Source organism: Temnothorax curvispinosus, unplaced genomic scaffold (assembly GCF_003070985.1).
Source record: "Temnothorax curvispinosus isolate PA1 unplaced genomic scaffold, ASM307098v1 QBEX01014232.1, whole genome shotgun sequence".
In the NCBI taxonomy this organism is placed as follows: Eukaryota; Metazoa; Arthropoda; class Insecta; order Hymenoptera; family Formicidae; genus Temnothorax; species Temnothorax curvispinosus.
The window spans coordinates 141,783-169,444 of NW_020224012.1; the positions used below are offsets into that span (position 1 = coordinate 141,783).

The 27,662-nt window shown below is 39.3% G+C and overlaps 2 protein-coding genes across 3 annotated transcripts in view; one reads left to right on the plus strand and one right to left on the minus strand.

Annotated features, from left to right (window-relative positions):
• Positions 1-27,662, plus strand: part of LOC112464437 (nephrin-like) — a 347,896-nt gene that overhangs the window by 98,915 nt on the left and 221,319 nt on the right. The gene's annotated exons all lie outside the window — the stretch shown is intronic.
• On the minus strand, positions 589-20,943 carry LOC112464439 (glucose dehydrogenase [FAD, quinone]-like). The gene is made up of 10 exons (XM_025031413.1): positions 20,791-20,943; positions 19,084-19,292; positions 6,955-7,083; positions 6,088-6,284; positions 5,271-5,630; positions 3,757-3,904; positions 2,973-3,290; positions 2,280-2,650; positions 1,532-1,626; positions 589-1,437 (listed from the first exon to the last, which is right to left on the minus strand). The coding sequence occupies exons 2-10, from the start codon at positions 19,289-19,291 to the stop codon at positions 1,356-1,358; spliced, it is 1,908 nt and encodes a 635-aa protein (XP_024887181.1). The 5' UTR covers position 19,292; positions 20,791-20,943; the 3' UTR covers positions 589-1,355.

Below are 27,662 nucleotides of genomic sequence, written 5' to 3' on the forward strand. Positions count from 1 at the left end.
ATTTTTAAGCGATGATTGATATAATCGAGACAATGATATAATCAAGAAATGGACCTGGTTCCAAACAACAGTTAATTCGCTCGGCTGTCAACCGTTGACTTAAACGGTTAAAATTAATTAATGAGGAGCCTTCAAGCGCAACAATATACGAAAACATGCCATTATTCTTTATTTTCGTTATTGTACACATAACTCGTTTGCAATTAAGGATGATAATTTGAGAAAAATTTTTCCGACAGAAGGATTCTTAAAATATATTCAGTTTTTAAATACTCACCTTATGCTCGCCAGAGAGCTTGAGATTACTTAATTTATCTATCACTGCGTCGCTGAAAATAGTTTAAATTAGAGTTGAAACGTACGATTTATAACTTGTATTAAATGATTAATAAACATTACATAACGTTATCTAATCGTGTTTGACTCTCAAAACTCACTTTTCTTTAAGATTTCGGTTATCGCACTTACTTACGATTATAGCATTCATTTATGACACGTAAATGCAATTCATAATAGCATTGTAGGAACGGATTATCGGAAGCGGGTGTGTGTGTGCGAGCTATATTATATGTTTTTGTATCTACTTGCTGTCTATGCAATCTTATTTATTTACAGTATTTTGATTTACACTCGAACATTCTGAGAACGGCCGAGCTATCCATATTTATAATCCATTTCATTTTTTTACATATTTTTTAAAACTATTAATTACTATGTTTTTGGTGGTTGGTGTACCAGGTACCAGAATCTGTCTTTGGTCATTATTTCAATAGGACATCCATGGGTGTTATTATATACCACAATTATTGAAAAGTACTATGAACGCAGTATTGAAAGAGATTGTTATCATGATATGTACATCTAAACTTTTTAATCTAAACTCTTGGTGCATACGGTAACTAAAAACAATAGGAAATTATAGCTTGTTTAAGGAATTAACAATAATAGTAACAATATACTCGTAAGTTGTACGGAGATTTGCGCTCGCGTTGCGCCATGGCTAATTAATTGATAACGGATCTCTTTGACAGCCACGACGCTACGAGATGCACAATCTTAGGAGATTCTTAACTGAAAATTAAGACATGGCGGTACAGCGAGACGACGACTGTCTTCAGTCGTTCGAATCTCTGCGTTAGTAACAATAATATAATTGCACCTTGGAATAATTTTGAGCATAATCTAACGTAGCAAGTCCAGCTCGATCGCTCGATCATACCGAAGAGAAAGGAAATCGCAGCCTACGGGAATCTTCCAGAGAGTCCTGCCTTTGGTCGCGTTCTCGCCGACTTTCTTAGGCTGCGGAAAACGCATTGATGGATGCAATAAGAGACTAGATAGACCGTAGAGCCCGGCTACCATATAGCTTGATCCCAGTCGATATACTTGATCCCCCAAAGTAATAGGTCCAGCGTACTGTCGATCGTCGTGTGTGAACTAGGAAACATGGTAAATTGCTGGTGACTAATTGTTGTAATGGTGCCTCCAATGATGGTTGTGTTTCCATATGGGGCTAGGTTCTTTCCCGTACCATTGTGTACCGGCAACGCCCCAGTCGGACTTGATGTACGCGGCCGCCTTTTCGCCGATCATCATGGCCGGGGCTGCCGTGTTGCTGGACGTTACCTTGAAAAGCAATCACATATTCGCGTCTACATCTTCTCTTTTAGTTTTGACGAATTAGGATTAGAAGAATCTTATATCTTTTATAGAGCTTTTATAAATTTGTATAGATATATAAAATGAGATTTTATCATAAAAATTATATTGAAATATTGAATTAGAAATGACTAAAAAAAAATGACTAATGTAGATTAAAGTATATTATCAAATTGACGTCGTCGCGTGAAAGCTAAATTTATCAATCTCGTTTTAGACGACTTATAATTCGCTCAGATCAAATTTTAAAGATTTGGCGCATTCTTATTTATAATTTGTATGCTGTATATTTTTATGCTGTATATTTTTATGCTGTATATTTTGATAAAATTATAAAATATTCTGAATTTTGACACGAATTATAGATCGTCTAAAATGGACGCTTTACGTAATGGGGAATCCCAACGAATGACTAAAAACTCAATGATGAATGTGCACCTGAACGATAATAGTGAGTTAATAGTAATGGAGGATCTTTGCAACGAAAAAATTCGAATGTTTCGCGATCCTCGCTAATGATCGTTTATCTTTGTCGGAAAGTGCTTAGAGTAGAAAACAAAAAAAGGAAGGAAAAACGCATCAACACTCGCGATATTCCCGCGATTGCAGAAGATATCTACCTGCGGCATAATGGACGTGTCGGCCACCCGGAGATTCCTGATGCCGTATACCCTCAATCGATTGTCGACTACGGCCATGGGATCGTTATGCGGACCCATCTTGCAGGAGCCTGCCTGATGATTCTCTGGGCCGGTATCTTGACGCACGGCGCAGGCCCAATATTCCTTGCTCAGATAAGGATACTGAGAGCACACGGGCAACGGTCTATTGTTCAAAGTCATATTGTACTTGGCCATGGCACTGGTATTGGCGAGGGATAACGCGACTTCGATACCTTCAACGAGGATCGTCACATCCATAGGATCGTTGAAGTAGTTACCCCAGATGATCGGCTTTGCGAAGGGGTTGTTACTGGCAAGACGCAGCTGCCCTGTGGTCAAATTCGTTTATCGGTGACGGAACGATACGCTGACGCGCCAAACATTGACTGTCGAAAATCGCCGAAATTTCATGGCACAAAACGCAGGACATAACGCGAGAGCATTGATTAATCAATTTGTAGAGAAATTTTCTCGGTGATAACCACGGTCGCGCGTGCGCGGTCGAGCCAATCCTATCATTCCTACGTTAAATTACGGGTGGAATTTTGGTACGGTGCCCGTGATCGATGATAAATTCATCGAAATTACCATCTAATTAGCTAATTTTTGCGGACAGAAGTCCGATACTTCGGGCTAATTACGTTCACTCACCCTTGCTCCGCGGGTGCGTCATCGTCGGCGACATGCTGATACTGCGACCGTTGCCGTTCATGGTGGCACCCACTTCACCGGTGGTTGCGCAGGCCGCCTGATAGCCACCGAAAAACAGCTGGATATCAGGATGATCTGGCGTCGTGTAGGCCGACGATAGCATCCCGGTTAATTGCGATAAACCAGTCGATGACATCGGTCCTTTCTGGAAGGCGATATATTCCGTGGCGGACGCCCAGTTCAGGTCGTACAGGTTCGGCTGATTGATGGTCCACGATAAAGTGTACGACGCGTGATTATGCAGGTTCTCTCCAACACCTGGGGCAAAATGGTCCGATCGATTAAAAACGCAATTATCGACTTTGGCATAATTCCTGTCGGTGATCCGGCCGAACGTCGACTCGACGCTCGTTTCCGTCAATTACGTTCAATAAGAACGAAAACTTTCCGCTTTTCGTAATTAACGTAGACGTTCACACCTATATCCGCGAGAATTAATCTCGGTCATACTTTAAATAAGATACTCCGAAGAATCTAAGAACTAATTTTCTTCAATGCCTAATTAGTTCTCTTTCAATAGCGCAAAATTCCCGTTAGGCTCTTTGTTAAGATTATTTCTGAGAAGAGACTTGATATTATCGTAATGCAGAATTGCGAATCGAATAATAAACTTTCGTGCGTCATCGGTAAATTACGTTAAATTCTGTCGGCGGATTGTTATCTTCTCTGGGAAGATACATCGTCTTATTCATAATGACTTATGTACGATGAATGGATCGCTTACCTGGAAGATCCTTGACGACTGTGACGTTCACCGCCTGCAGATGTTCCTTCGGCCCGATTCCGGAGAGTAGCAACAGTTGAGGCGAATTTACGGCACCACCGGAGGCGATTACCTCCTTTGTGGCGCGGGCAACTCGAAGTTCACCATCCTGAAGATGCGTTCATTGAAACTCACATCACCAAACTCACTGACGCGCTTTAGAGCGCGAACTTGATTTCGCGTCTAAGTGCCGGTAACCGCTCCGGCAAAAAGCAAAGTTCGCCGATGCTGCGCGATATCATTATATTATCTTGCCTACTTTCAACAACGTGTATATTTTGCGGTATTTAATTTGCGTCATGTGTTACGATCAATTAATGAAAACACTAAATCAAGATCTAAGTTAAGAGTATGACCTTTAAATGTATATATATATAACTCGCGGATATCTAAAGGCGTCAGTTAAATCAGATAAACTAGGACAAATTGATTATTGATTCGCATATGAAAAACTCATAAATGCAGCAAGTAAAATAAAAATTATCCTCTTAATACCCGTGAAAGTGACTCTATTATGCTATATCCGTGGACTATACCATTATGTAATTATTGGTTTGCACATGAAAAACTTCCAACTTCAGCGAGTGAGATAAAAATGATCTTTTTAATACTCATATAAGTGACTCTATTATATGATACCTGCCTGCGCATGAGCTATCAGCTATTATATAATTATTGGTATTTTATACACGAAAAACTTAAAACTCCAGCGAAAGGGACAAAAACTAATGTTTTTAATATCCATGAAAATGACTTTGCATCGTGCAACTTCTGCGCACGACTACTAGAGCGTTGTATCTTAATATAGCTAAAACAATAAAATAAGACCCTCGGCAAATTCTCATTCGTGCATGATACAGATTTTTCGAGCGTGACGTATTCAGCGTATTAATAAAAGTTGCAGCGGGTTTCTCTGTAACTCTCGACTGGATAAAAACCTTTTGCCCGCGATATCGTGACAAGCAGAATTTCCAGTAGTCATAAAAATTATATCTGTCAATTATGTGACCCTCGAGTATTCGAAAATAGGATATTATAGATAATATTGCTGCAATTATATAACAATTTGGATTATTAATCTGAAATAAGTGATACATTTTTGACATCCTTGAAAGATGATATAAATTGAAATTTCATCCTATATCTCTTTTTACTTATATTAAAATTTTAAAATGGAATAGATATCCATTAAATTAGATTTTAAATTAAATTATGAATCATTAAATAATATTTAACGAGTTATAATGGAATGATTTCTTATTAAACGAAATTTCTAATTTTTGGCAAAGTTGTCGACACATATGTCATATTTCATAATAATATACTAATTAATAGAAATAATAATTAAAATTTAGAATAATTGTTAAATACGTATTTAAATATTAATAAACCTTTACTGCGTGATAATAAAATGATGAAGTACGTTTCTTGTGTCACCGCTGCCGAATTAAGAGAACATAAATGCGTATACTAACTTGATAAAATTCTACTCCAACAGCTTTGTTATTTTCGATCATGATCTTCGTGGCGGTGGCATTTAGGGAGATGTGCAAATTGCGCCGATGCCGTATCGGTCGGAGGAACGCCGAGGCGCTACTCATTCGGACACCACTTTTGCTTGTAGTTTGAGCCACAGTAAATCCTGTAAATTGGTCGCCATTCAGGTCCTCGCTAATCGGGTATCCTTTTTCGACCGCCGCCGCGAGGATATCGTCTGCGATTGCAGGCTTCCACGGGAACCGTTCGACGGTCAACAGACCACCGGTCGAATGATATTTGCGACCAATTCGATGGATCTCCGTGTTGTTCTCGGAGCACATAAAATATGGCAAGACCTAAACAAAATCAGCCATTATCTTTTGCGAATGTATTCTTCACATTCGATCTCTTCAAATATTTTGGAGTTGAAAATTTTTAGCGATCGATATTTGAAAAAATATACTGACAGAACTTTCTCTTCCTAGATATTATTTTATAAAATAGCAAGACTTGCAATACTATGGTTAGGGCATATGCTAATGATACTATAATTTATACTTTATAACATACTTTTTACAAGTTCGACAAGTTATGGCTGAACGATTGCATACTTAAAACAGTAGTTTGTATCTTTTATTCCGCATAGTATCTCATTTGAGATTACAAGTCTTGCAATCTAAAGAGACGGAGTCTGAATGTTTTAGACTGATTTCACTTTTCGCGGCTAAAATTAATTTGCCTGAATTTATATTATCCAAAACACTTGAATATTATAGTCCATGAGGACAGGTTTATGGGTTTATGGGATCTTACATCGCGCCAACTCCATCCAGGATTGCCCATGGCCGCCCAATTGTCAAAATCTTTCGCGTGACCCCGGATATACATCATACCATTGTGGACGGACGTCCCGCCTAGATTTTTACCGCGCGGCCAACTGCAGGATCCGCCGGTTGACAGACAAGCGTTCATCTCGTTCGTGGTTTGATACTGCCAGTCAATGTCAGATCCTATCGGTAAAATTGTCAGATCGTTTAACATGCGTAAAGCCCGCAACGGATAGTAACAGCATTTGCAATAATAGGTATAGATTCCAGATGAGCATTGCAACAATTTCCTCTCGGAGGTGCTCGAAACACTCGTATTTTAAATAAAGGCGATATGATTATTCGCGTTATTCCAGATCCGTGGATATCTTAAATATACTCATTGACAATGAGTCGTTCCACCACATCTCGACAGATTTTATCGTAATTAATTTGACATCGATTCTCTTTTAATAAAATTATCATTGAATTAAACGCGTGGCGTCCCGATTAAAATCAAGCTTCAGAGATGCTAATAAATGATAATATATTAGTTCTTATTGAATTTTAAGCAGACACATTTAAAGTTTTATTTTACAGCATAATTAACGAACATTAAAAATGAAAAAAGGTTATTCTACAGAAATATTCAACAGGGCATAATCGAATCAAAATGAATCAAGGGCGAAAAAACTTTCGTGCATTTTCTATCTCATAATTTTGATATTCATTTCCATGTTGAACGACAAAGTAAAAATCAAAACTGATCCTAGATTGTAAGTACCCTAATTACTCATTATCGCGAGGTTTAAACGTGGTGTAGATAACAGAACAGCGGCGCTGTGTATACAGGGAGGGTCCAATTGAAACTTACCTAGAAACATTGCCACCATACTGGGAACATCGGCACCCGGTGGTTCGTCCGGGCCAGCTTCTAGCAACAAAACTTTCCATTCCGGTATGTCGCTCAGTCTAGACGCCACCACGGCACCGGCTGATCCTCCTAATTCCAAAGCGACAAAAGTCATTAAAGTCCTATCGTTATTCAGCGTGAAACCGGCTATGGTTCGAGAAAAATGCATCCGCGACCGGCGCGCGGCGGCGATGCGGAAGAAACAGGTTTCGGGCGAAACGCCGCGCTATAATTACATTCGCCGGAAGGAAAGCATCTGCGCGACCTTAATTAACTTTTTTTCGCGATTAGATCCATCATCGGCCGATAAATCGCGGCTTTATCGCCGCTGGATCGTTCTTCCTCTCTCATCGTCCGTATATCAACGTTCACCTAATGATAGGCGTAAGGAAAGCCAGGAAGAGCTCTGTGCGTCCGATAAGAGTTGAAAAGTCACCATTCGATGGTGATTATCGTGTTGACGTAAGGACGTAATATATAGCTTCAGATTGTTATGTTAATCGACTATCGCCGGATATACGTAATTTGGCGCCGCGGCTTATTATTACGATCTTATCAATTGTTACGAAAAGGCTTGTCTACGGCGCAGTGGAAAGCTGGTGGTTAAGGCCTTGACAATGGATCGCCAAGAGTTAAGTGATCCCAGCCGTGTACATTTTTCCGCGCTGGTCTCTTTGTTGATTTAAATATTTCTTTGCCTTTCCAAAACGGATCTTTTTGAAATTACTAAGTCACGTAATACGATATGCAATAAATACTATATGCTATTTGTCCACGTATGAGAAATATTGTATGTACACGTCAAATCTTGATATTTCATGTTGGTGTATAAATTTATTCGACGTTCTATTTCTAATTCTGGGTTTTGCATCTTTAGTCGGTTGCAGGATATTACGTCAGTTTATTTGCATGCCTGTACTTTTAACTAGAACACTGCGAACAGCGTAAGGCGTAAGTTCTAAAACATGCTTGGACCATTTAAATAAAGCATCTTATCGCGATGCTTTCGCAACTCTGTGCCGGACAAATGAATTGTTAATTTAGGTTTTCACGAATACGATGGAAACAGGCGTTCCCATAAGCGGAGGCCTCTGCGTTCGCGTGGTCAGTCGAGATTTGCGAATGTCACCGCATTATCGGCGACGTTCGTTTGAAACGGTCACGCGACTGGCATAATTTGTACGCCCGTATAGCGCAAGTACAATAATGCAGGAGCTTCAATAATGTTGTTTCATCATACATGAAAATGTATTATTTTGCTGCAGCGTATTGACAATAAACATAAAGACAGGGGGAATTTGCGTTTATTTTTCTTCCATTTTTAATGTCCAATTAATTGGACAGATTAACTCAACGGGACCGTGAGATACGCGTTCCACGCGACATAAATACGTTTCGCAGGTCCGTCGCTTACAACGGAATCGCGTTAATCGAATTCTATTTTCCCGCAGATATTACAGATTACAGCCGGGATATTCTAATCAAGAAATTCAATTAGCATTTCCGCATGTGTATCAAATCGCGTTACGGTGACTGCCACTTGCGTAATACGATTTGCCTGCCCTACTTTGTCGATCGCGCGTAATTACATCCATGTAAATCGGGCTCGCGTACAACGGCCAAATACAAATGCTTTCTTTCCTGACTTAATGGGCATTTCCGTGTGCATGAATACGCTTACGCGCCCGGCGTTTTTACAGATTAATTTTGCGGTGAACGCGAGCGCGATTTTATCGCGCCTCATATTAAGTCACTTTCTTTCTATTAGTGAAGCTGATAAATGTCTCGGCATAACGAACTCCATCGACGAGGAGCCAACGGGAGAGAATTTTTCGAGCGAGAAATTTTCATTTCTGTTATTTAGAAGAGGAATATATTTTTACGACCGAACGAATCATGATAATTTCTTAATAGAGATCAAAACGCATCGTAAAAGTCAATCTGTATTATCTGGCATAAATAGCTGAGATTTGCATATCGGTGCACGGCTCCGAACCGCATTATTTGCATGACACCAAAATATTGCAACAATGTAAACGAACCTTTCCGGTCGCGCGTAATGGTATACTTGATAAAAGTCGTTATCAAACGAGGAAAAATAACTTCTCTGAAAAGCAAATGCGTTTACGTGCTCAAACTTGAACATATATAACAGTAAATCTCTCATGCCACATGTTAAAATATATGTACAAATAATTTATATAAATTTTCTTCCCTTTTTCCCTAATTTTATACCGCTGCATAAACAGTACTCGAGATTTTAATTAAAGATATTAGTTGTTTTCTAATATCATTGTGTCATTTACGTAACTTTTATTTTTGTTTTTATTAGACCCTGACATTTCTATTTATGTACCAGATTTCTCGTGAATTATGAAACGACTGATCATGTTATACGATATATAGGTGAGGGAACGAGATAGTTAATGCATATTCAACAAGATTACTTCCGCAAGTCAGTTCCCTCTTGTTCATACACATCCATGAATTTTATATTTATAATACAAGGCGGATAAATATTTATTTAACCACAGCCGCTGTAACGTGCTGTCTGGGAAATTGCACATGTTTTAACTGTATTAAATATAAAAGTTAGTATAGATTTATTTTCTTTATATATTCGTATTCAGCTACAGTCTTCGTGCGATGAAATATTTCCGATCTCGCCGCTTTTTCCTCTTTTGCTCGGTAAAATACTCGTGATATTTCAATCGATGGTTGTTAAACGTGTTTGCAGCGTGCTCGAGAAGGCACAGCGCTATCGTTTGTAGAAAAACGAGTTACGCGGCAAAACCGCCGGTTCTTTTCCTTCTTCTATCCACAAATAGAAACAAGAAGAAAGTCCCGGAAGGAAGAAAAATACGCCGGCATGAGTTCGCGCGAGTGAGTCACGCGGGCACGCGCCAAATTCGTCTCTCGATAATTAGTCATTTAGTTGAGCTTGACGCCGCGCCGCGACCTTTAAGCACTGTCCCGCGTGTTTCTAAAGAATTTTCATATTGACGCCATGTCGGAACAAACCAGGAGGAATTTTATCCGCGCTAAATCAGCTTAACGATGTCTATAATTAGCTCCTTTATGAGAACCACTTTGAATTCAGCAATTAATAAGGAAAATTACTTCCTCTTCCGGACAAACTTTCCGTACACGTATTATACTTTAAGTAAGCAAACGTGAATACGAATTGAATTTATGTTAATTACATTGTTCTAGGAATATATTAATGGCCAAAAAGAATATTTGCATAACCTAGCTTAGAAATAACTTTATGCAGAACAGAAAGATATTATCACAAAATAGCTTTATCGTGACACGATTTATATTAATATATTAAATAAAGCATATTTATAGTAGCATGTTCTTTCTCTACAAAATTATCCAGTAAAAACAAACCGCGCAAATCTCTCACTTTTTATCCGTTGTAAATGCTCAAATAGAATATAATTGAACATATTATTATTTAAATAAAGTAAATTTTAAATAAGTGTCTAGAATATCTAACTCAATTAAAAATAAAAATAACTGAAAAATAAAAAACCTACATGAGTTTTTCATCTCTATTAAAGTATGTACGTCTATATTAGTACCATTATTTTTTAATATAATGGCCTTTTTCCTGCTTAAATTAAAATATCGTTAATAAAAGATGAATATATCTTTTTTTGTACTAATTTTCTATTTGTAGAAATAATAAAATATTTCAGTTTGCTCGGATGACAGTTGATTTAGCTGTTAATATCTATACCTCGAAACATCAGTTTTTTCTTAGAAAATCTGGTCTTGTCCTTCCTGTACATTTCTTCTTGCATTTTCCGTATAACATTATTCGACGGAGATTGAGAAAAATATGTTGTCTAATGAGCGTGCAAGAATGTCATTCAAATGTCTGTCTCATTCGAATGGTAATATTCTCCCCATTGCGCACCGGGATTGTTCTCCATTTCCTCACGTTTCCCCGCGCGGCTCGACGACGACGGCGACCCGCTTCCAGAGCAACAGCGCGGAAAATAGACTGCGTCCGATCGCGATCGTTCTTGTCGCCGTTTTTTTGATATTCGCGATCCGTTCAGCCTCTCTCTCTCTCTCTCTCTCTCTCTCGCAGGAAGAATCAGTAAAGTAGTAACATCCGCGAACAGTGACACGACAGTATATAGTACTTCTTTCCGCACGATTTTCCGTACGGCACGTTTGCGCCCCAGAGCGTTGAAAAAATATTCTTTCGATGCCTGTTCGAAAGCTAACACGGTCTTACTACTAGCTATTTCAGTTGCGTGTACAGTAATTTTTTCTCTGTGTATATTAAATATGTGTGTTTTAATTAAAAAATTTTAATTTATTGAATATTTACATGAGCGTACGTTAACGATCGATTATCGAATATTACATACAACTACCGGAAATGCAATTAAGACTAAATGAGATTATGATTAAAGTGAATAATAAATAAAATTGAGTTTTTTAATAAAAGAAATATTAAATTATTAACTCTACGAAATTAAAATTATATATATGTATATATATATATAAAACTTATATATAAAACAAGATAAAGAGTCGGCTAAGCACTTGTTGACAGCTCTTTGTAAGCGCAATTTATGAGAAATGTTGAAGACGTAAGTAGAAATATGACGTTTCAACGTGGGAGATAACGTCCTAGCTTTGTGTAACGTTAACCAAAGTATTCTACTCTTTAGCACCGTTAGGAATTTTAATAGAGTCAACTGACAACGGCATTCGTTGGTAATAAAGATCGCGGGAATTGCTGTTACGAGACGTGGAATTCTTGGACACTGATTATTTTTATTAACCTCTGAAGGCCAAGATATGAAATACTATTCATGAAAGTTGTTGGTGAACGAATGATTGCCGCTATTGCAACAAATTGTCTTTTTACTACAGTATAATTGACATCATATTTGTTACAATTAAACATTTTTTCATCAACTCAGGTAAATTATTATTTGCATATATGTAACTTTTCAATATTAAGTAATCTTCAGTTTTTTGCAGAATTCAAAATTCAAAATTTATTAATTCTTTTTAAAGCTCACAGTATTTATTTATTTTTATTTGCTTGTCTGAAATCAATAAAAATAGATAACCCAGTTAACCCAAATTCGATAAACGATTATTAATGAATATTTACGTAAATAAATAAATAACATACTATATATATTACCTGCATATTTATTAAATAATCCGCTAATTTTGTCATCATTTCAACGAGGTCCAAATGTGATAGATGACTTTCGTCATACCAAGTATATGCCAATCGTTCAATTATTACTAAAACTATCTTACGTGAAATATTAAGCTGCTAGTGTAGGAAGTAAAAAAGGAAAAAAATTGCGTTTCCACACAATAATAATACTTCTCTAGATTGCTCGTGGTATTATTAGATCTTGTGCATGATGACTGGAGCGATAAGTGGAACTTTCATCGAATAATTCCAATATCGATGGGACCGCGGGCAAAAAGCGTGCATGCCGCTTTTAAGTCGGGGCCGCAAAAATGCCAGAAAACGGAGAACCTAATTTACGTGTCGCAACGCGAATGTTCCTCGGCTTGTTATTTCCACGACCACAAGGAGAGAGAGAGAGAGAGAGAGAGAGAGAGAGAGAGAGAGGAGAAGGATATAGCCGGCGAGCCGGGTCTCTCTAAATATCCGTGATAATCCGCGAGCAACGATAATCCCAGCCCATGTGCCGGCTGGTTTCCTCCTTTTGCACGTCACGGGAGTTCCTTCTCCTCCTTCTCCTCCTCCTCCTCTTTCCCATCCTTCCTGCAACTGTAATGCGACTGCATTCGAACGAGACCGGATACACGAAGGAAGAAGAAAGAGAGAGAGAGATGGAGAGAACAGCAGGTGAAATCGTAGTTCTATCCCGACAGTAACGACCCGCTCTTACGTAAGCGACGTACAACGCGCATATGTGCGTGCGTTGAAAGGAGTCCGATGCACTCGTGCATCGCCTGATGAGTGCGCAAGTGAACGAACAAACGAATGTTCGCTGATTTTTCCCGGTTCTCCACGATTTCTCCCATGCTGTCCACGATCTCCGTCACGATCGATTTCGTACGAAGTCGAAACGTACGTGTGTACGAGCGTACGACGTATCCCCCGCTGGAATCGCGGAGGAATTTCGAGATTACGCGAGCATCGCCGCACGGCACGGGTACGAGCACCGAGAACATATCGTGTCTCTCGCCTCTCGCGTGGTCACCGTGCACGCGGTGTGTAAAACATTCGCGCTACCGCGTTCGTCGATTCGTATCTTTACGACCACGCCAACTCGCTCGCACCCGACAGTTTGCTTATCGTTAGACGCCATTTACGTCGCGCGTATCGTCGCGGCTTCTCGGTCAAGGGTCCGTGATTTATCGCCGCGCGAAGAAACCAAAGTACACCTTCTCTTCTCCCCTTCTCAGCCTGATCTCGCTCGTTTCCCGATTTTACGTATGCGCCACGCTACACTTGCTTCCTTACAACGTACGTGCTATTCTTGCGGTTCGTCTACGAGCTTTCTCGACAGTAGTGTTACGTGAGACATAACGATAGCGGTCGAGCGGTTAATATCGAACGAGGTATAGTATCGCTACACTTCCGCTTCCAAAATCAACCCAATTTATTCAGGTCATCATGCGCAATGCCGGTACGTCCTCTTGGTATACTCGTACTTGTGCGACCCGTCAATCGCCGACGCTGACATTAATACGTGACTCATTGATCGCTATGCGCGATTGGAAATAACTCGTAATAGGAAACGAGCGGCGCGTGAGACCCCAGATCGCAATTTGTATTCGTCTAGAAAACGAGTCTCGACGATCGTGACGTGCGTTGGTGCGTTGGTGCGCGTATGTATGGAAGAACGTAATTATATATTTTAAGTATACTCATTTATAAGACATGAATAAACGCGCAAACTCGCTAGTGTATAAAATAGCGTATTTATAATGTCACCTCTGTCGAGATATTCGTGTTCACATTTTTATATATATGGAATATTTAACATATAATTATCAACTATTCGATTTAGCAAATTAAGTTTAACGTTTCCCCTACTAAATGATTCTTCAAATGATTGTACATTTGAAACCCGATAGTCAAATTCTGAAATTTAGAATAATTTAAAAATTCGAGAAATGCAATATGTTAATGAAAAAATGCAACTTATTTAAAAAAAAAAAGAAAAAGAAAAAACACGTCAAAGAGACGTCAGTGGCTTTATCATTTACAGCTGCGCTCGGATATTCGTATAAATTACTATACGCGATTCGCGAGTGTTGGGAAATGCATGTAGCGCGGCGGATATTAAAATCGTGTGAATATTTCATTCAAGATCCGATATTTAATTATTAAAATGAAGCGGAGGGGACCGGGAGAAATCTTTATCTCCGCCGGGAGCGTATCGATTTCGACGCGTCTAGCGCCGACTTTTCCGACAATATTTAGCGCGTCGCGTTTTGACGCGTTGCAGATGCAGAATAATGCACGTTTATTCCGCTCGGCCGCCGTTTTATTTTCTAGCTGCGCAGGCAGTCGTGTTTGATCGGCGAAAAATGCGGGGGGAAAAGTCGCGCCCCGTCGAGAGAAAAACACAGGCGATCTCTCTGCCTGTTATTGCCGTGAAAAATTGCATACTTATATTAGTTTGCCAGATATATTGTGCTGCGCATCCATCATCCACATGAAAATACCAATATAACAATTTAGTATAATCTTCATATATATTAAATAAAAAAGTAGCATAGGTCAACAATATTTGCTGGTATCTATTGTTTTCTTCATCCAAATTAATTTTTCTAATGCCGCTTCTAGTGCCGCTTTTCACTTATCAAGGAGGCCGAGTTCCGAATTACAGCTGTCTCTCGTTTCTCTCTCTTAAAAATTATCGCTTGCATTCCGTCCCGACTCGGCCTCCATGAATAATTCGCCAATATCAGCTCCCGCTGCAGTCGTCGTCGCGTATTAACGAGCTGCGACAGATCACCAAAATGTATAAACAAAATGCAGGACGGTCGGGCGCGTTCGCGCATGGGCGATCGCGTCGCCGGTACGAATTATCCCGAAATGCAAAGAGCGTATAAAATTCGTTGAGCCGTTTAAATCACATTATGCACCGTCCTCTTCGCATCGCTCGCGCTGGGCGATCTGCATCCCAATCCCCCTTCTCTCTCTCTCTCTCTCTGTCTTTCTCTGTTTCTCTCCCAACGAATTTTGCCACCTTCGAGGATTTATATGTCCCGACAGGCCGGAACAGGAACGTATGGAATAATGGAACGTAGCTTCGTCGGTGTAATGACGCGACGGTCCGCGTCGAACGCGGCGGTTTCGACAGAGGGGACACGGGGGGACCCGGGCAGAGAGAGAAAGAGAGAGAGGCAAGGTTGGCGCGGCACGGGGACGGTAATTAAATTAATGATGCAATAATCACGCACCTCGCGACCGAATAAATAACGGTCTGTATTAATATCGCATCCGAACAGGATACGCGGTGCGTAGGAACGATCATGCGCGTCGAATTGCATTTTCACCAGCGAGATCGCGCCGCGCCGTGCTCCTGTAAACGACAAATAACAATTACCAGCCGTGGGCCACGGGCGACGACTCGTGATAACTGTGTTTGGCCATGGTAAACATGTAAACGTCACCGGAAGGTTTATAGTGTTTTTTTCCGTTTCGTTTGACGGTGGCGAAAAATTCGCTGCGAGACAAGCACCAGGTGCCTTCCTCTCCTGTGAACTGTCGATCTTGCTGAGCGCACTACTTTCCCAATTACTTTTTATTTAGTGCTTTAATAGCTTGTTAAATTTTTGCGAACAATTCGTAAAAATTGTGTATTTATTGTTGCTGCGGATGCTACGCTGCATGAAAATGTTTCCTGCTCTTTCATTATTCCGGTTACGGAGAGCAGAGGACGGGGGAGGAGTTATAGCATACAATGTTGTAAAACGTTTTATAGCGATTATTTCATTTGCTAATGCGTTACGTTGAATATATTTATTCATACGTATTTCTTCGTTTCTCATCGGAGAACGCGCGCAACATTTTTTTTCCTTTCGCTGTACAACGGGAATGTGAAATAAACGTTGCGCGAAAAACATTTGTTATTCGAATGGATTTTTCGGGAGGTTTAGATCTTGCGTTATACACGAAACTATGTTTACGGATCACATAAACAGCCGGGGTATATCGGCAGTATTCATTTTGCTCACTTTGCGTTTTTTCTCGCGAGAACCGGTGTTTTATCTTGATTTTCTAATTCATCTTCTGCACATTCAGGCGACTCCGGAGTGATAAAGGGCGCTTATTTTCCGGATTGTTACAAGTGCACCTTCATCATTCTTTACGTCGACTGTTGGCGGAATAATAAGGTTTTGCCTCGATTCTCTCGACGCGCGTGAGATTTCTCGCGTCTCACCTCTCCCTCCCCCTTTACGTTTTGCTTTGAACATAATTTATATTTTTAAGTGAGATGTTACAACATCTTTGCAATTATTTCAATTACATCATGTTACGCTGCACTATTCATATCAGGATTTTATTCAGCGGAGCTTTATCGCGACAGCGTACCGCTCAGCTCTAATGATAATGACAAAACCCATTTTCTTTCCTTTCCAGTCGAGTCGACCCTTTTACCGCTGCTCCCCAACTTCTGCTTCGAGCATTGCGCCATTATAATTATTCCGCGAGCTTCTTTCTTCCGACCGGGCATTGACGGAATAATTAATAAGCATCACGCTAATTACTCAGCGACGGTATTATTAATATTTTCTCCTCACCTCCGCGGTAATACACCCGCGGTCACCGACGACGTAACGATTAATCATTCCACACAGGTACGTTTCCGTGCATGCGTTTATTTCTGCATCCGGCGCGCGTCTCTTAGGCGACACACAGGTTTATTCGGAAAAACCTACCGCGCGTACATATCCTTACACAATGTAATTTCAGAGTGTCTTTAATTAGAAGCAATTATAAATATCGTAATAATACCCGAGGGAACTAAGAGAGACTTCTCATTCTATCTTTACTCATTTTTTTTTTTGCGATACGTCGCGGTATTCTTACTTACAGGGTAAGCGGGGATTCTCGCGAGGTTGAAAATTCGGGCAAGAAGGTCGGTCGATATTACGAGCGCGAAGCGCGGTCATCCATACGGCGACCGGATAACCGGTCGAGTCACTGAAAAATTCCATCTTCCCGTCCGGATATCCCGGGAGTCCTATCGAGAATAATCACCGAAAGGGAAGCAAAGAAAATTAGTTTCGATCGCTCGATCCCGAGTTTGGTATCGTCCGCTCCCGACCGGCGAATTTCCGGGACGGGATTTACGCGACGGGTTTTATCAACCGCATACTAAAATATTCAATTATATGCTTCTCCTTTCTCCCTTTTTTTTCCTTTACAGCCAGACTCCACTCGCGTCGGTCGAATGTAAATGTCGAAAGTCAGGACGAATATCGCGCTGTGCATCGGGAGACTTACTATTAATCCTTTGCTCTCCCCAGCGGGGAAAACACTCGCGAGTTCTCGAGTTTACACATTATTACTGTTACAACGAGCGACAGCGAGAAGTATTAATTGTATAGAAAATTAGTCCCCGAGCTGAGAAACTCGTTCGTTTGTAACATTCGAGGTAGCATTAAGTAACGCGCATGTTAAAAAAGTTCTGATAAAAAATATATATTTTATGTATATATATGCTGTATGTGTGTGTGTGTGTGTGTGTATGCGCTAGGAATCGTTATTCTCCTGATATATGCTACATCGCTAAATTTACGAGCGGGACATCAGTTGTTTTTCATTTTCTCAGTGAATTATGTATCCCCTGTAAATATTTCATTAACACAATCATGCTATTTTGGTGGCGGATATCGTGTACCGATTGAACCATTGCGTGATAGCGCGCGATTATATCCGTTTATATTGTATATTGTGTTATATTATCAAAGTAGTATTTGCTAGATATATAGGGTAACAGTAATGTGCAAGTACTACGAATAATCACGTACATTTGCTTGAGTTATTAATGCTCCATCATTTATAGATTATGCATTTCGTTTCACTTCCTGTTTTTAGAATTAGTTTTCCATTGTCTAAAAAAAAAAGAAAAAAAAAGAAAAATGGGTTATGGAGCGATATTTCGACACGTCGCGTCGCGTGCAGCTATTTCTATTCGTTTGAAGGTTACGCGTTATTTTATTATTTCCAATCTGCGGTTCGCTGACTTTCACACATAATGAACGGCATTTACGAGCTCGCGCTATCGTCTAGCTTCCGTTGCGCCGTGAACCGAGCCGTTTTGGTCTGTTTATCGAAATCGGCAGCCTTTCGCAAAGTCGCGTCTATAAGTAAGTAACGGTCGGCGCTGATCAGCGAAATGATTTGTTGTTTGCACATTTTCACGATACATCGGTTCGTTACTCCAATAAGGCCGACTTGATTGTTATCATGCGCTCAAATCGATACTCGAACCGGTTATCCGATCACACGTGTACGTAAGAAGCACACAAGGATACATTCCAATTACGTCGATCAATTTCACTTGTCCATTAGAAAATCACCGGCCGTTACTTTCCTCGACTCTTCCTTTCAACGTGGTAAATAGCCATTACACTTTTATCCTTAATTAAAATAATAGCTTCTGCCAATCGTTTTGTGGAACAACAATTTCTGAACGATATAGCTTCATCAGAAAAACGCTCACTAATGTGATAAATCAGAAGAGTCGTACGATAGCTGACTGCATAACAAATGAACCTGACTTCGACATACATCGGTATTTTGAAAGGCAGTGATCTAAGAGATCTCTTTTTCAAGTTTTACGATATTAAAGTTATTTTGATTCTAGAATATGAACTATAATTCTCTAAAACAATAGTATCAAGAATTAGCGCAAATTTATATTTTTTATTTGAAACGGTTTCTTTATCCTCAATTCTTCTACGGCACAGTTTTTACAACAATTTTTATCGTGATAGCGTGAACAGTATTTGATGAATTACTGGGAAAATTTCAAATCATTAGTTTCTAACTCGGCAACACTTTAAGAATGCGCATGGATAAATTGAGATCTGTTTACTCACCGCCGATGACGATGAAATCGTAGTAGTATTCAGGTGGACTTCTCGACCTTACACGCTCGCACGATTGAGATATCGTCTCCTGGGATCGCACGAGCATATCCAAAATCGTCATAAACGTCAAATACTGTGATCCTGAACAGCTTTGGGTAAGGCTCGGTCCGAGATGGGAAATCGGACATGCTGGACCAACTGTTAGATTATACGACATTCTGCGAACAATGATTATCATAATGTCATATCACTCTGCAAGAAAGATAATTTTCCTATCGTTTTTATCACTTGATAATTCTGGTGTGCGGCAGAATGCAGAATGTCTCTATCATGGTTGTTGCTTTAAATGTTATCATCACGTTTATCCCGTCATGCGTATCTATCGATTGTAAAAAGAGACGATCGACGGCGAAAGCGTGATCGTAAATTGATTGCGATATTTGGTACACTTAACAGATCAATGGGAGCGCAATAACGCGAAACCACGTAAACCCACGATTTACGCGTCGCATGACGACACGTGAGCCCGCAATTCCAACTATCGCTATCGTGCAAAATCATATTTAATTGGCGTTTACTAGCCGCTTGTCACTACGGTATTCGTATTTCGGGCAATCTCTAGTTTTGTTTTTTGTTTTTCTTTTTTTCAGAGACAGTTAATGTTCATATCCGTTGCCGGCTAATTGAAGTCAGAGACCGAATCATCCATATCCAAACCATCGCGTAAAGTCAGTTTTCCGCACAAGAAACTTGGTGCAAAAAAGCACCTGCTATAACTAGAAGACCGTATACCTATATCGTTTAATTTTAAGTGAGGAATCTGCCGTTTTAACGTCCCCAATATTTTGCATTCGAGTTTAAGGCACATCAATTATTCATTCTTCATTTTTTAAACAGCAGTCTATATCGCGACATTATCATAAGCCTTCGTCCGTGGCGATGCACGCAACGGAGAAGCGCGGTATAGGTTTAACATAAATAAATATTCTCTTTAATTAGCGGGAGGAGTTAATAGCGTTGTAATTAACCGAGCGTGTTAATTAATTCATCCCTAATTAACACGACTGCCTTTCTGTGCCATTACGCGCATGCATTAGCGCTCGGAGGAACGAAATACGGGCCCACAAAGAGTCGTCGCGCAGCGCGGACTAAGCGCAATTATTACCGCGATCAATTTACATAATTCGTCGTTCGTGCGCCGTACGAAAATCGCGTATTACTCCTTTCACTGGTGCGCGAGGGGGCATCTCAAAAATCGTGCCGACATTAATTAACGTGCGCTAATTTCGTAACGTCGAAACCCCCTTGGGTCACGTGAATCACGAATGACACGAACGGGATCGCGTTTTATGTCCACCATTTATAATGTACACACATCAAACTGTTGAACATATATAGCGAACGCGCGTATGATTTATTGCAATCGAGCTACAACACGAGATTGTACAAAAAAAAGGAGAAAAAAAGAGGAAAAACACGATAGGGCCCGCGGTGCAGACACGAATCGATAAGCTCCCGTATAGTATTCCGAAACCCTTTCTATGAGAGCGGGATACGTTCTCGAGTGTTAACTGTTGTACAGTTTAGATATCGCGATAACGCATGTTGCCGAGGGAGATCAAAACGGCGCGGCGCGGCGCGGGCGCGGGCGACTTGAATCGGAATCGGTGAGGAGAAGTCAGGACACAGAAATGAGGAAACATAAATGATACTAACGTTACACTGGCTGGAGAGAGCACAGCTCTCTTCTCGATGAATCTCTTGTCGATGCACTCCGGTATACACGTGACTCCGAGCAAGGCTCGCACGTGCAACGCGTCGCTTTGGTGCAGCAAACGGGCAAAGTGTAACTGTCAGACCTCTCACCGTAGAACGCCACTTTATAATTCATCTCCCACTCTGGCAGTCCGATTCCCCGCCGAAGACACCCACCATAGATCACTTCAATGAATCCGCGCGATCGTAAAGGAAAGGAAAAGTCCCGTGTAATTTTTGTTTTTACCGGAATAAAGATACGTCTCGGTAATAAATGATGGACGATCACGACGACACCTTCTAAGTTTTTCACGAAGAAATACGATGCGTAATACGACTCAAAGTCTAAGTACACTGCAGTGATGCGATTTTAGAAATTCCAATGACGTAGTTCGGAAATTTTACAAATTGAGTTTCAGAAAAGAAAAGAAGAAAATTTGTGAAAGTTCAGTATCAGTATCAGTTTAAGTTTAGAATTGCAATGTTCATGTTTCCATTTCTGCATTAAAGATGTCAAGAAATTTAAAAGAGATTGAATTTTGAAATCACAAATGTTGGCGAAATAACATTAAAATAAAATCTTTATATTAAAATTCTTATCTATTACCTCGGTATTTTTGTATCATATTCGAAGTTTATACTGCAAAGAATATTAAGTATTATAAGCGATGAATAAACGTGAGATAAACAATAGAGATAAAAATTTATATAATATAAACGCGAGGAATGATTATCCACTTATAAATAAATCGTTTCTCGTTTCATCAAATGTATGATTTTATCTCGTATGGATGAAATCATGTTTTTTATAGCCCGTTTAGTTGTTATCTCAATACTACGTAGTGAACTCAATCAAATAATTCTTTGCGTTAGGATTCTATGCGTTATACACGAGATATTTGTAGTCAATAATATGCGAAATTGCGATCTTATCGTAAAATGCAGTATGCTCACGCAATCGCCTAAACGCTATAATGTCGATGATAGAGACAAGATGAAGTTTTTAATACATATGTATCCATGAATTTCAGTTAATTCAGTGTCCAGATGCCGTTTTATTGAATCGAATAGTAATCATAAAAGTCATGGACATATTTTACATAATTGTAAAAACTTGAAATAATCACGTATAAGATTAAACGCATAATAAATGATATCAAAAACATAAATGTAATTAGGACATTATGAAATTCTAAATGGAATTTAAGTGGGATTGAAACTTCAAAAAATATATAAGAATTACACAATTTGTCATATTTCTTTCGCGCGCTATTAATGATAAAAGAGACGATAGAGAAAAAAAATTATTAAATACGATAATATACAAAGAATGACGATAATTTTTGAAGAAACTTTTTTCCATATTAAATATTGAAAGAAATTCCGTAGAGGCATAGAGTTTATTAGTAGAGACTCCTCCCCTTCTCCACCCCACACACACAGATATTTTTCGCAATAAATTCTTTAGAGGGATTTTAAGAAGTATGCTTATATATTAGCATCAAAAGTTACATCAATTGAGAGCAAAAACAATGATCAAAACATCGTGACGATTATAATAAAGATGGCCAGTTAGGCCGAATAAAAAGTCTTTATTGGTAATTATTTACTGGCAAAGTAAAAATTTCTGAGAGAGAGATTTGGTTTATATAATATTCTTTAAAGTAAAATAAATATATATTGATTTTTTTTATTTGTTCATTAATGTGTTGATCTGACATGATTGATCGTTTTGTCGCGTATAGTTATATACTTCAAAGTATTTATAACAGGTATAAAAATATGATTTTATATATATAGATATAATAGTAATTAAATGAGTCACAAACGTTTATTCATAAATTCATGCGAATAATATTATTAGACACAAAAGATTTAGCCCGACCGTATATCAGCACATTTATTATTTACTTGATTGTCATAAACCTGTCAGGACTTAATATGATTTATACATGCACGTTTGCCTTTAAAGACGTTCTCTTTAATATTTATATTGTTGCGATAAATATTACTACATGCCTCAGTGGTCGAATTGTTAAAGACATCCATCCCCGAATAGTATAAGGGAGGTCCAGGTTTGAACCCTGGCTGGGGTAATACTTTTTGCAACATATTTATTACAGTGGTTTTAAAGATTCGTATTAGTATCGGTATTATTAAATTGATTATCAATTAAATTATGTGGTTATACTATTATAGCTTCAGCTTGAGATTGCGTCCAGATCGACAGTATAATGTCGCAAAGTTTGCTAAGCGAAAAATGTACATAAATTCATGCAAATAATATTATTAAGAGTAGATCCAGCCGTACATTTCTTGTTTACTTGTTATTATAAACGGTCATGACTCACTTAATATAAATATACATATTATATATATATTATATATTGATTTTTTTATTTGTTTATCAATGTTACATGATTAATAGTTTTGTCGTGTACCTATAGTTTTATTTCAAAGTATTTACAGAAGGTTTTTAAAAATATGTTTTATAAAATTTCGATTATATGATACTGTCATGTTTCGTTGCATTTATAAGTGCTGATTTCTGCAGCGCAGAAAGTTTCGGTTATGCTTATACCGTTACTATTAAAAGTTACAGATAAAAGTACCGATAAAAGATTCGAACATGCTGCAGCTATTATCAGTACTGGTTACAACATATTTTTAATCTTGCTTCTAATAATAACGATTCACATGAGATGCAAAGGTGTGCGCTTTTCAGCCGTAACGTATTAATGTAACTTTAAATCAACGTTACGTCCGCACAGACGTACCTACGCGCGCGATCGTAAATCATAATTCTATAATTTAAGTCAGCGGTGTAGTAAACAAGGAACATGTTATTTACGTACGTCATGTTCATTTATTCACGCAACCACAGAGCGTGAAGCACCCGGTGTCAGCAAAATGCGGAACATCTACTTCTTCATGCACGCAATTGAGGCATAACGCGCGTTACACGTGTTTGAAGTTTAAAGTTTGAATGATGATTTTTAAACACGCATACGCGTGCGTCACACTCTTTCGTAAATCAAAACTTTTTTGACCCGGGAAATTGTCTGGATAGTTAACGATCAATCCTCGATGTTACCGATAAAGGAGGGGGTTAATCAATGTTTTCTAATCAATCTGTAGAGTCAGAGAGCTCTTATGCCTTCGAAGTTACGCAAAAAAGACGCGTATTACGTATGATATATTAAATATGCATAGAGTGCAAGGCGATTGTCGCATTGCGACTGAATAAATCATCATAGATATCTATTTTCTGCTCTGAATATTAACACAGGTACACACACACACATTTGCGCGTACACGTGCATTCGCAACTACACCAGATTTTGAAAATTCTCTAAGATCATTATATTTATGCTATTCTTAAACTGTTTTAAAAAAATGATTGTTGTACATGTATTGATAATTCAATTTAATTATTTGATAATTCATTGAATCTATATATAATAATTACGTTATATACATATATGCAATCAAAAAATATTAGATTGTTTATTTATGTTGTTACGACGTCTTTTAAATCAAACTCACTTTGAGCGAGCTATGTTGCACATCAGATTTCAGGATATAATACCTACTATTTATATTTTTGTATGCCATGCTTCTTGATATGTGTTAATATATGTTTTATATACACGCATATTTTTAATTCTTCGAACATTTTTTGTATTGCACAGCACAGCACAAAAATTTATAAATAGGATTTCTAAAATAGACTTTATTCGACAACGATAAAATAAACTTTGTCCTAGGAGCGTAGAATACAAAATTATAACAATTATAATGTTGATATCAAACATGTTAATATTTTGTGCACTCTTCATTTACTCAGAATACATATATTATTGTAAGATCTATTTGAGATCATTTTAAGATCTATATGTTGTAAGATCTTTTCGATTGTACGATATTGTAATTATTATTGCAGAGTGTTTTTCGGAGTTCCTACCTACAGTAGTAGAGGCAAATGCTTACGTAGATGCGCTTACGTGATACCTCGTAGGTGATACTTCCTTAAAGAGAGAGCAGGTGAATTTTACAATAATATTTTAAACTAAATATTATTCGAGATAGAAGTTGAGAGTTTTTATTAACAGTGATCGTGCGTGTGAAATACAGTTCTACGCATAATTGCGAGTACATGATATTCCTTGATCATAACATCTGTAACATTGACCTGTGAAAATGTGTTTGTCACGGCCTCACATAGCCGTGGGCCTTTATTATCTCAATGTCTTATAATTTATATTTAATTAGGCAAAGAATCAATTCAAATGGAAATTATTATCTTTGCATTCGGTATAAGATTTTTTTCGCCGAAATGTAACACGCCGCACGCGCGTTAATTTCGCGCACGTGCTCGTCATCGCGTTATTTCGACGGGGCAACGCGTTCGATATGTACATTAATGGAATCGCGGTAATCCGTAGTTTGCGAAATGGCGATCGCCCCGCGGGCATCCAACTGCTTTAGTACGTAGTGTCAATTTAGCACGAAACAATTGGATCTTCGCGAACAAATTATTAATACGGTATACCGTGTGCGGGTGTGCCGTCGCGCGAAAAGTCGCGCCGATAAAGCGCGAAACGTCATTCCCTCGCACCTCCCGCCCCTTCCGCGGGAAGCAATCACGATATAATAATATAATTGTATACGTGCGTGTATATATAAAAGATAACGACGCCGTGCACTTAATTACAATTTACGCGCGCGTGTGCGAGTGTGTGAATACCGGCCAAACGAGTCAACGCTCTTTCGTTCGTTTGCGCGGCGGAATGTGGCCATTACCGAAATTAGCGTTGCCGATTCGATTATACGCGGTTATTATTACGTCGTTGGGTGAATGCGCGCGTGTGCGAGTTCCGTGTGTTCGCGTGCGCCCGATTGTATGCGTTTGATGCATTCGAGATCAAAGGCAAATCGGCGATGCTGATATTTCGCGATGCCTCTAATGGGAGATCAGCTGAAATTTTATGACGCCGATTCGTCGAAAAAAACATGCATTACGCAAACGCGCGAGTGATTGCGTTATCGGATTTCTTGCAAAAATCCATAGATTTCCGAGACACGATGGATTGCAGAGTTAATAATTGTTATCAGAATGTTAGAGCGCTCTGAAAAATTATGCCCCGGCAACAATGTCAAAGCTCCGGAAAGCTTTCATTTGACTATTGCCATCCGTCTCTAAGTACGTAGAGTTGATTCCGCGAAACTAACATAATTAGCTTAATGGAATCCTCGTGTTAACTTTGCTACGTTATAGAAACACATAAATTATACAGTGCAACGTAATCATTATATCGGGATACAACAATTTAGCACTTGAAAGTGATAAAAAGAAGATAAGTTTGTATAAGCAATTTATTATATGTTGCGTAATTGGGAATATTTTTCATATTGTGAGAAAGTGTATTAATAACAGTTTGCTCGCGCGACGCTTTAAAAACGGCAGAAACCGCAGCCGGCGCGTAACTCATCCGCGTATTCGCGCGATCGTTACCCTGCACAAAATCGCTTTCGGAAATTATACGCCTGCCGCGAAGTCGGTCTCGGATTTATGCAGCTCGGACAATCGGCTGAGTCGCGAGAGAAAAATCGTCGCGCCTGCCCGAGACAATTCAACGAGTTTTGCCGAGCAGATCTTTTAATGCGTTCCATGTCACTGAGCGTGTCGATTATCTTTGCGATCTACCGCGACGACGGAAGCGCTCGCGATGCTAAATCAGCCAGATCGGTTGGCTTTCCGCCGCCGCGCCGCGCCGTGAGACGTCCCGGACGAACCTTGAGGAGCGTTAATTCCGTGCGTTTCTTACGGCGAATTCGCGCCGTTTCAGCGTGCGCGAGAATCATATTTCGGGGGGGAACTTTGCTACGCTGACGAACAATAGGACTTCCGGCTCTTTTTCCGGTTTCTCGCGACCGCCGTGATGGACCAACGCAACGCAGCGGAGGCCTCCGATAAATTTCAACGCGCGCACCACCGACGCGTTGACGCTCGTGCATTTATAACGCATCCACGTGCACCGTGCACGTTCCCGTTCGCAGGTGTGAGAAGAGTAAACATACCCGCTTTCATTAACGTCGCCGTAATGCGTTAAGTGGAACGAAGTTCCTGATGTCGCTTTTGACAGGCGATGTTTAAATAAGTCGCACGTGGAGAACGATAACACGCGAGATTCTCGAGGGATCTTGAGAAAATTCCCGTTGCTTCTTAAAATATTTAATTTATAGTTGCTCTCGTTTTTATTAAATCCGCTTAACTTCGTTTGGATCCATGTAATTAGAAAATTATCGGTCGACTGGGAAACGTTTCTCTCCTCATCTCCACGCTGGGCGAAATAATTTCTGGAAAGAGAGATATTTTATCATCTTCCCCTTGGACTATATTAGTTCTTTTCACAAAAGAGAATATAGAATATAGAATAACGGCATACATTAACATATATTAACATATTAACAGATTTGTTTTTAATATAAACTCTGTGAGCAATAATTCAATATGAATACCTAATCGATACATAAAATGCTTCGAGTGTCTACGAGCGTGTTCTTTAAGTGAAACGATGATGGAAGGACATGCATAAAAATACTGGCGCTTCCGCATGAGTCAACTTGTGATCGTAATTTTCAATTTGCCTCGCTGTAGGTTTCACGGGCAAATGCTAAAGTTCCGCTTTCTATTTTTACTACCGGCTTCGCGGGGAGCGCGTAAGTTCGACTCGACCGCTCTCGTTAATTCCCTTAGGCACCGACACATGACCTCCAACGGTCTGTGACGGTAATTTCCGCGGCGTCTTGCACCCTCGAGTTTTCTTCTC

Excerpts from the sequence above, each read along its gene's own strand:
- LOC112464439 (XM_025031413.1), bottom strand. The coding sequence starts at position 19,291 with ATGTCGTATAATCTAACAGTTGGTCCAGCATGTCCGATTTCCCATCTC. Across the intron at positions 7,084-19,083 it reads CGATTTCATCGTCATCGGCG|GAGGATCAGCCGGTGCCGTG; the intron begins GTGAGTAAACAG and ends CTTTGGAATTAG. Across the intron at positions 3,905-5,270 it reads TTGGAGTAGAATTTTATCAA|GATGGTGAACTTCGAGTTGC; the intron begins GTTAGTATACGC and ends ACGCATCTTCAG.